Here is a 10342-nt window from a genome sequence, read left to right as displayed (position 1 = left end):
TGGCACAGAACCCCATGATGATATTTCAAAATGTTGGGGTTCCCATAAACATTTTTACCCACAAAGGTCTAAGATTTGATATGTGTTTCAGTCAGAATATTAACTAGTTATTTTGTTATAATTGCCTCTGCCAAGGAGGTTATTATTTGGGTCACAATCTGGATCCAGGATTTTTTACAAGATTCTTCACCATTGCGAGAATTTTGACATTCCAGTTTTTAACTCCACAAAAACAAGGCAGAAAGACTTGAACAAAATTAGGGTGTAACACAGTCAAATGTTCTATCAACCTGCTTCCTTGGCAGAGGTCCTCACTCTCTGAGAACATTTCTAGTTATTATTATTTTGTTTTTTGTTTTTAAAGTGCATCACCGGTAAGGTTTTTCACCTAAGGGTTGGTAAGGGCAAAGGTTTTGCATAAGAGAGGAGATTAATTAGTTAATCTAGTTCAGATGAAGATTCAATCTGGCAAAAGCAAATCCTCAGGGACACAACTACTGAGCTTTTCAAGAAGAATTCAGTTTATTTCAGTTGTGAATCATGACAAATCATTCTTCAACATGATTGAAATAGACATATTCACTTGCATAAAATGTAAAGCAAGGTAAGATGGGGAATTCTGTGGAGGCTTTTTTATTGGATGATGGGATTGTTTTTGAAAAGATACTCCGCCTGAAAAAAAAAACGACAAGGGTGAACTCTCAAACCTCTGATAGCAAGTGGTTTTTACAAATGTAAATAAGGCTATCGGTATATACAATCCTTCAATGAATGTATCAAACTTTCACTCTATTTTACTACAATAAACGCTGTGGCGAAAGGAGCTCAACTCCAACTGGTTGTATTGCCGAGGTGAGGGGACTGCGCAGAGAAAAACATGGAAATATGAAATGTATTTAATTTGGATATGTAACTCTGTTATGCTAGCCACAGGTAAAAGTAAGGTAAAGGTGTTTGCATTACCAGGACGCCTATTGGGTTGTCCGGGTGTGTGTTTCAGTCATTTGCCTCTGTAGGGCAGTTTTGAAGTGTACATTTTCACTCTATATAATAATTACAGGGTTCACAGAAAGGGATGGTGGGGGGAGTAAATAACCAGTGCTCTCTTCCCCATCCTCCTCCATGAATGAGGCATCCTGAGCATGGTACCGTCCTGCCACACTGCTCCCTTGGGGCGCCATTGGGGGCTGCCCCCTTGCATAAATGCAATTTCGTTGTGTGCAGTGTGGACTTGTGTGCTGTGTCACAATGACAAGGGGAGTTGGAGTTTCCCAGTTGGCCTTTCACTTTCACTATATATCTGTATACTATAAGAATGTGTTTACCAGGAAGTCTACGTATGTGGTCGTCAGGGTAGTATAATAAGAATATGTTTACCAGGAAGTCTATGGGGTCGTCAGGGCGGTGGCTGCAGCACTGGATGAGGCCCTGAGTGAGGGTGGGCATCACCTGCTGTGCCAGGTAGCTCCGCATGGGCACCGACTTCAGCTCCAGCTGCTCATTCTCCTCACGCTTCACCTCCTCCAGGCGACGACTCTGTGCACACACGTAAACACACACACACACGCACGCATGAACACACATGTAAACACACACAAACACTATATGGGAAAACCACATACGGTAAATCAACAATGAAAATAGTACTGCATGATGATAATGGTAAAAATGGGTAACTCCTCCCACCTCCTCTCTCCACCTCCCTCTGCCTCTAATATCTCTCCCTCCTCCTCTATACAACCTACACACTCCTCCCACCTCATCTCCTCCCATCTCCTCTCTTCTCCATGCTGCGCCCCCACTATTCCCTACCCACCTCTCCTCTCTCCTTCGTGCTGCTTACCCCACCTCCCACCTCTTCTCTACTCCACTCCTCCCTCCCCCAATATGATATTGTTTACTCATTCCCCCACATCTGCTCCGCTCCCCTCCACCTCCTCTCCCCTTCACGATGCTTACCCACTGCAGGCCTCCTCCTCTTCTCCCACCTCCTCTTTCCTCTGTTGCTTACCTACTCCTCCCAGCGAGCCTTCCTCTGATCATCCTCCTCCACCTGATCCTCTCCTCTGCATCTCCTCTCTCCTCCACGCTGCCTCACAACTCCTCCCTTTCTTTCCTCTCTCCTCTGTGCTGCTCAGTGCCCACCCACTCCGCTGCTTGCCCACTCCTCCCAGCGAGCCTCCCTCTGATCATCCTCCCCTGCCTGATCCTCTCCTCCTCTCTCCTCCACGCTGCCTCCCCACTCCTCTCCTCTCTCCTCCGTGTTGCTCAGTGCTCACCCACTACTCCCCACCTCCTCCTCCGCTGATCACCCACTCCTCCCCACCTCCTCCGCTGCTTACCCATTCCTCCCAGCGAGCCTCCCTCTGCGCGGCCTCCTCCGCCTCCAGTCTCTCCTTCTCGGCCGTCTCCTGGGCCTCCTTCTGGAGCCGGGCCTCCATGCTCCTCCTCTCGGCCTCCTGCACCTCCTCGGAGGTGGGTCCGTAGTTCTGGGGCTTGCCCACCTTGCGCACCACCTTCTCCATGGCCAGCAGGTACTCGATGTCATCGCTGCTGCTGATGTCTGCCGTGCAAAACACATCACAAGGCAAGGCAAATTCAGAGTTATTACTACTTAAGGTAACACTTTATTTTAATGGTTCGCTATTACAGTGGATCTACCACATTAGGGACAGTGTAATAACCCTACCAACCCTAACCCTAAATGTAAGTACAAAATTGGTACATGGTGTTACACTGGTATTACATGGTATTTAATATTGTTACAATGGTTATTACACTGTACCTTATGTGGTAGATCCGCTGTGAACCATTAGAATAAAGTGTAACCCTACTTTATCCCCTGGAGGGGGTTGGGCCAGCAAGGATGGTTTATTTTATGAGCCTACCTGGCCCAGGCCCAGGGGCCCAAGAACCAAGGGGGCCCTGAACACCAAGACTCTATATTTCCATTCTCACACCATGTTAAATATTGCCTTTTTAGCAACTGTATTTAAAAAAAAAACACTGAAAACCCAACAACAAGGTCTTTCATTTCAGGCCTAAAACCCTGAATCTTTTTGGAAACTATCAACACGATACCAAAAACACAGATGCAACAAAAAAGTCGAACAAACAAACAATAACCACAAATACAAACATAAAACACACAAAATAAAATTTCAATTAAATAGTGTACCGATATGCTCCAGCTGATCATGGAGTTAAACAAGGAAAGAAAAATTGCTAATACTTAAAGGGACACTGTGTGAGATTTTTAGTTGTTTATTTCCAAAATTCATGCAGCCCATTCAATAATGTTACCTTTTTCATGAATACTTACCACCAGCATCAAATTGTAAGTATTCATTATGACTGGAAAAATTGCACTTTTCATACATGAAAAGGGGGATCTTCTCCATGGTCCGCCATTTTGAATTGCCAAAAATAGCCATTTTTAGCTGCAAAAATGACTGTACTTGGACTATACTAGAAAATATTTGTTTAATACTTGGTAAACCTTCATGTAAAGATAACATTTGGCAATAGGCAGCCCAACTTCAATAAGCAGCATAGTTGCAGTACCTTTTTTGACCATTTCCTGCACAGTGTCCCTTTAAACACAAAAATCATGAAAAAGAAAAATACCGATGTGCTCGGGCTGCATGTCCAACTCGTCAAAGTAATTGAGCACGGCGTCGTCCTCCATGTTGTTGTCGCGGAAGTTGCTGAGGCGGCGGGGGAAGCGCTCCTGGGAGTAGTTGCTGCCCTCCACCTCGCTCTCCGGCAGGTTCAGCACGCGCTCCTTCAGGAAGACGTCCGGCGCCTCCAGAGAGAACACCACGTCTACAGCACGGCACAGCACAGGAGACAGCACAGCTCAGGAGACAGAGGAAGGATGCATCTCAAACAGGCAGAGTCTAATCCACTCCATTATCCACCAGTTATCCGGGTGCTACGATGCTAACATCGAAGCTCTCATTGGAGTTCCGGTTGTGGGGTTGAGGCTTTCTTGGCTGTTTCTGAGAGTTGTTAGCATTTACTAAAACCTCGGCCCTCAGTTATCAACATACCTGGAAGGATCTTCTTGATTGACTTAGATTCACCGTCATCTTCCTCCTCAGCTGTGGACAAAAACAGGAAACTAGTCAGATACTTGTAGAACAGTATATGACACACACACACAGACAGACAGCACTAGTTTGAGCACTACACAGAGATACGTACACACCCATAACAGAAAAAATATTTGGACATGACACAAATACACGGGAATCACCACACTATTTTAGCGCACGCACACAGACACAGACACACACACAGACACACACACAGTGTCTAGGCATACTTCTGCATCTTTATATTGCTTTACAGATGGGTCCCCTCTGTCTCTCTTACCAAAAAAGAGCTCCTTTGCCTGATCGTAAGTCTTTGGGAACCCATCAAGGACATAGCCCTGGTTCTGGCACGAGGTAGACTTGAGTTTGTCCCTGATGATCTGAATGACATACTGGTCATCTAGTCGACCTGTAGAGGAGAGGAGAGGAGAAGACAGGAGAGGAGAAGACAGGAGAGGAGAAGACAGGAGAGGAGAGGAAGGGCGAAGACAGGAGAGCAGTGGAGAGGAGGGGAGGAGAAGAACACATGTTACAGAAGAACGATCCACAATACTAATACAGTACAGTACTAGCACATAGTACATCTTGCACCTGTGTGTGTGTGTGTGTGTGTGTGTGTGTGTGTGTGTGTGTGTGTGTGTGTGTGTGTGTGTGTGTGTGTGTGTGTGTGTGTGTGTGTCTGTGTGTGTGTGTGTGTGTGTGTGTGTGTGTGTGTGTGTGTGTGTGTGTGCGTGTGTGTGTGCCAAATCAATTAACCCCCACCGCTGTAATTTTTGTTAGGGTAAACACTTGAATGTGCATGAAATACCTCCGTTTTGGTCCATGCTGTCCTTGAGACTATCCAGCAGTTCCTGAGCAGCAGTGTCTACCTCATCCGAATCCTCTGCCTCCATACCCGCTTGAACCACACTCTCCTGTACAACACACACACACATACACCTTCATCCCCTTCCTTTGACAGTGTACCTGACCGAATCATGCTCCCCTGCTCAACACACACACGCACACAATACACATTCATCCTCCTCTGACTGAGAGAGAGAGAGAGAGAGAGAGAGAGAGAGAGAGAGAGAGAGAGAGAGAGAGAGAGAGAGAGAGAGAGAGAGAGAAAGAGAGAGGGGGGAGGGGGAGCGAGAGAGAATAAAACAATATAAAATAAAAAAAAATAAAAGGAAATAAAAGGGAAGAGAAGAGACAGAAGAGAAGACATACAGAGACAGAGAAAAAGGTGGCCAGACACACAATACACACGCAAACACACAGAAACAAAAACCTGGACCCCAGGCGACTTACTAGGTTTCCAATGGGAAATTGCACTGCAACCAAGTTGCTAACTTAGTTATAGCCACGGCGTAGTCGAGTAACGCACTGCTTGGTTGACTGACTAGCGTGAACAAATAACATTTACCCAAAGACCAATAACTAAAGTCTGATGAGTAGCCACTGTAAGCATGTCTTCATTACATTACATTACATTATATTGCATTTGGCAGACGCTTGCGACTACTTTCAAACGAGGACATGATTCGGACATAATGATTAGGACATATGATTAGGACATATGATTCGGTCTTCATGTGTGGACTTCCAGTACTGACCAGGTATGCTAGTTTCTCCGTGATGGCATCCCTGAGCCTCACATGGGGGAGCTTGTAGTGAGCGCAGATCTTCTGGGAAATGGTGCTCTTGCCCACCGCAGGTGGTCCCAGCACACAGATACGGATGGGCTGAATGAGAAAACACACACACACACACACACACACACACACACACACACACACACACACACACACACACACACACACACACAGTTCTTCATCTCACTTACGTACAGTAGAAAACACGCACTCTTAAACACACTTTATTTCACAGTCCTACAAACATATGTCCGTACAGATACTGTATATGACCTTCCCCATTTAGCCAACCTACTTCTCTATGTTATGGTAGTGAGAAGCGCAGCGTGCATGCACATCCAGGAAAATAATTGTCTCGAGTGCTGGATACAAGTCAGACATATGAAAAGGAAAAAGTGATATCCGCACACCAAAACGCTTCCTCCCTGTGATTTATTGTGAGCATCTGTACTGTATAACTGACCCGTAGCCCCCATATGTGTGTGACTGACTGACCAGTAGACCTTGTGTGTGTGTGACTGACTGACCAATAGCCCCCATGTGTGTGTGACTGACTGACCAGTAGACCTCGTGTGTGTGTGACTGACTGACCAATAGCCCCCATGTGTGTGTGACTGACTGACCAGTAGCCGCAGTGTGTGTCTGTACTGAATTACTGACCAGTAGTCCCCGTGTGTGTCTGTACTCGTCCACCACAAGGTTGATGTTCTCGGCAAGGCCCTGCTCACACAGCCAGTTCATGCCCAAGTTCACCTTGACGAACAGGGCCTCAAAGCGCAGGTTGACCAACAGCAGGTCAATATCTGTTTGCTGGGGAATAGACAAGATCATGGGGGAGTGTTTAGGCAACAAATCAGAGACCATACTTTTGGAAGTTCAGGTAAAAGCTACCGCGTGATGAACCGATTTAAAGTGATACTGTCCCTTTTTTTTTTTTTAAGCTCATATTTCACCCCCCTTGAGATAAATGGTTGAGTTTTCCCTTTCTCTGGTACTTCCTGCCGTTCTCTGAGTATGGCAGTGTACATTTTACCTCCAAGCTAGCAGTTACCATTGAGTTCTATGAGACATCACAGGACTAAATGTTAACTGCTAGATTTGAGGCAACACTTGCACTTCCATACTCAGAGAACGGTTGAAAGTAAAGGAGACAGGTAAAACTCAATCATTTAAGTCAAGGAGAGGTGTAGAATAAGCTTATTTCCAAAATGGGACAGTATCACTTCAGGGTCTGGTTTCTAAGCATATTAGTATGTCATGCACTAGGCTACATGGATGGTCAATGATGCAGCGATTGCAATGCTGCAGATAATGTTCCATAGTAGCATGTTGACTTTTTAACAGTAGACCCATAGACTGTTGAAAATACTGATAAAGTAACATAAGCCAAGTCATAGTGATGCCCATTTTGGCACTGAGACTCACAGTCAGCTCTTTGACGAAGAAGGCCTCCTCCACAGGAACCATTGTGGTCTTGGCAGGTCCTAGCGTGTGGGATATCGTCTGACATAAATCAAGTAACAGGCTTTTTTTCAGCGATTTCAGCCACAAAGTTGAACAGAAATTTCTAATGATCATCAATGTTTTCATGCTTATTGGGTGCTTTCTTGTAATTCTATAAAAAAGTGCATTACATACCTTCACTATATCTTCCAGGCTGTTTTTGGAGTCATCTACAGCGACTATATAATTCTGCTTTGGCTTTTGCACGATAAGGTTCAGGATGATGCTTAGAGAACAACACATGGAGCATTACTCACACGAGTACACGGACCAGAGGTGTCAAAAGTAATATGTAAAATTAAATTCATTATAGAAGTACAACACTAGTACATGCTATTACATAGCTATTACACCAATTATTCCACTGTACCTAATGATAAGGTAGAGTAGATACCCTGTGAGTCCTTAAAAAAGGGGTAAACCAGCTCAGATACATTCTGATCATAAGGAAAGGTACATTGGTTGTACAGTGACTATATAGCAGTTACTCAGTGAAGTCACCCACGTTGGAAAATGTAGGACTTTTTACTTTCCTTTAACTTCTTCTTTTGACACCTTGGTACTGAACAGTATGTACATGTAGGTAATAGAATTGCAAAGAAGCAGACCTGGCCAGGTCATTGATGTGTATGGTTGGCAGGATGTTGCTGCCTGTTCCGAAGATGGGGATTTTATCCGTCTCTCCAAGCCAAGAGGCCTATGGGATGAGAATCACAGGTGAGGTTTTCTGGTCTCAGTCTAAAGAATGTCATCCCTCTAGTAGTAGTCTACAGTACATCATGATGGGTATCAAAGTTAGGCAGTCTCATTTTGTTATCCCCAGATTATCTAGGTATAAAGTGTTAAATTGAGCAATGTTTTTGGAGTTAACAAGTCATGAGATGTCCTTTTATTACCAACGGTATGAAACAGCTTCTAGTCGTGTGCCGTAGTTACTCTTTACACCTCTGACAGTCTGTCGAAGACCGCCTTTTGGAGGGTTTGCTTTGCACTCAACGTAGGTAAGTCAGTGGACCTTCTTCCCACAAACAGCCACAAACACTTTGCCTAAAGACAGTCTATTAAAAAAGACAAGGAAGGAAAAGAGTTGTTTGTGTGCTGTGCTTGTTTACTCACTTTGAAGAAGTAATGAAAGGCATTCTCTCCCATCCCATACTGAAGACCTGACGCCACCACAAATGTGCAGAATTGGGCCCTATCCTAGGAGGGAATGAATTGCAGGTTCAGGAACATCATTCTTTCCATTCCTTTGCGCACGGATCATGATGGCTATCAATAGCATTGGCAAGACATTTAATAAATTATAAATAATATACAAATTATTTTTATTCATGTTTACATACAGTTTTTCCCAGTTTGACCACAACTTTCTCAGCGGCGATGTGCTGTTTAAAATTAGGGTGTGGCTTTCGTTTTCTGTAGTCCATATCCGTGAAAGGAATTGCTGTATTTTCCTGTTTGGGAAAGACTTCTTTCAAGTTGGCTGTTGTTATGCTATTTTTCTATTGGTAAACAAGATATGGCAGAGAAAGTCTTCTAGGGCTACATACAGGATCGACTGGCTTACTCATGGCCCACGTCATCAGTGTTGATACAAGGATGAACGTCTTCGGTTTGTAGAACTTGTTCATTTGTTCATGAAGCGCTGTAAAAGAAATTAATTGTGTCCATATAACATCTGTCTTACAACAACTGAAACTGTCCATTAAAGGAACACTAATTCGTTTTCTGTATGATGTCACCTTCAGAAATGCTTTCAGTGGTTCATAATTATAAAAGGTAAGAGGCACTTAATTTAGATTTTTCTACCACCCTGCATGGACAACTAAAACTTAAACTATTCACTAATTTAGTGTTCCTTTTGCCATAGGCAGACCACTGCTAGCAGACTGAGGCTGATCTTAGAAAAGCGAAAAGTAGGCTACTGTCTGAAAATTAGGCCTAGACTCCAGCCTGAGTAGACTAGTTGACACAACAGCACCCAAGTGAGGTGCTGTTGTACTGTCAACCTTTCGCCATAGAACTACAACAACATTTTTCAGAGGTGACCATGGTCTCACCCGTGGCTGCCCATGACGCCTCTTCAATCTGATCCGCATGTTGACAGATATCATATATGATCACGTCACACTCCAACAGTCGTTTCAGGAGTTCATTTCGATCTAATTCCTGAAAGAGTGAGAGTACATTTTGCATTGCTACTGAACGTAAGAAATGGGCCAAAGATGCCATGACGTGGTGCACTACTCACGTGATATTCCTCCAAAATGTAAGTAGAGCTTTTCTTGTCTGGCTTGTCTCTAACGGTCCCAACTATTTCATATTTTGCATGTTTGGCTCTCCGTCTACCAGGACTGTCTAACAGCTCTTCTTCATGTTGTTCATCATGTTCCTCAGCATCGGGAGACAAATCAACATAGCTTGCTGCTAAAAACTATGGGAAGAGGACCATGCGAAAGCAGGCAGGATCACGTTAACACGAACTTAACACGAAGTAAAAACCAAATATAAATAACCAAGCACAAAGCATTATGAGTGACCTCACCTTGCCAATATTTTTTGGTGCGTATGTGTCGACATTGTTTATAAAAATTCGCGGAGAGCGTTGGATCTTGTATGCTTCCTCATGCACCGCCATACTGTTGATTGTAGTTGCCACGGCAACACCGGTGAATCCACTGAGGCTGTGTTGACAAAGAACTTGGATCTACTTCTCTGCTTTGGTGTTGATTTTGGATGCAGCTTGCAAGTGGAAAATTTGATGAATGAATGAATGTCTTTATATTGTCATAGTACATTTTCTTTTTTACTGTTAATCCTTTTGTTATGTTGTTGTTCACTGCTTTGCTATGGACGCTTGTGACAGGCGCCGACTTTTGTTTATGCCCGTGGGTGCTCGGGGTTCCCAACCGGGGGTCGCGACCCACCGAATATCCCGTTTGTTTGCCATACCTTGCTTTTCAATAATATAATCGTTTCATCATGAGTTGGTCACTTTTATTTCAAAAAAATGTGTAGGGCTAAATAATAATTGCAGGCCCATCCTATTCATTTTCCTTGTGGGTGTCAAATCAATAATTTACAATAAAATCGCCTATATTTGAA

General features: G+C 44.1%; 1 protein-coding gene across 1 annotated transcript; it reads right to left on the bottom strand.

Moving 5' to 3' along the window:
- Positions 1-498: 498 nt before the first annotated feature.
- Positions 499-9899, bottom strand: ak7b (adenylate kinase 7b). Its single transcript, XM_063183949.1, has 18 exons — positions 9783-9899; positions 9489-9671; positions 9298-9406; positions 8788-8882; positions 8581-8691; positions 8354-8437; positions 7846-7934; positions 7373-7463; positions 7160-7237; positions 6395-6544; positions 5696-5824; positions 4906-5011; positions 4378-4506; positions 4053-4103; positions 3628-3825; positions 2343-2563; positions 1378-1536; positions 499-672 (listed from the first exon to the last, which is right to left on the bottom strand). The coding sequence occupies exons 1-18, from the start codon at positions 9873-9875 to the stop codon at positions 634-636; spliced, it is 2115 nt and encodes a 704-aa protein (XP_063040019.1). The 5' UTR covers positions 9876-9899; the 3' UTR covers positions 499-633.
- Positions 9900-10342: the final 443 nt, after the last annotated feature.

Source organism: Engraulis encrasicolus, chromosome 19, assembly GCF_034702125.1.
Source record: "Engraulis encrasicolus isolate BLACKSEA-1 chromosome 19, IST_EnEncr_1.0, whole genome shotgun sequence".
NCBI lineage: Eukaryota > Metazoa > Chordata > Actinopteri > Clupeiformes > Engraulidae > Engraulis > Engraulis encrasicolus.
Note: the sequence above shows the minus strand (reverse complement) of the source record. Positions and strands in the feature narration are given on the sequence as shown.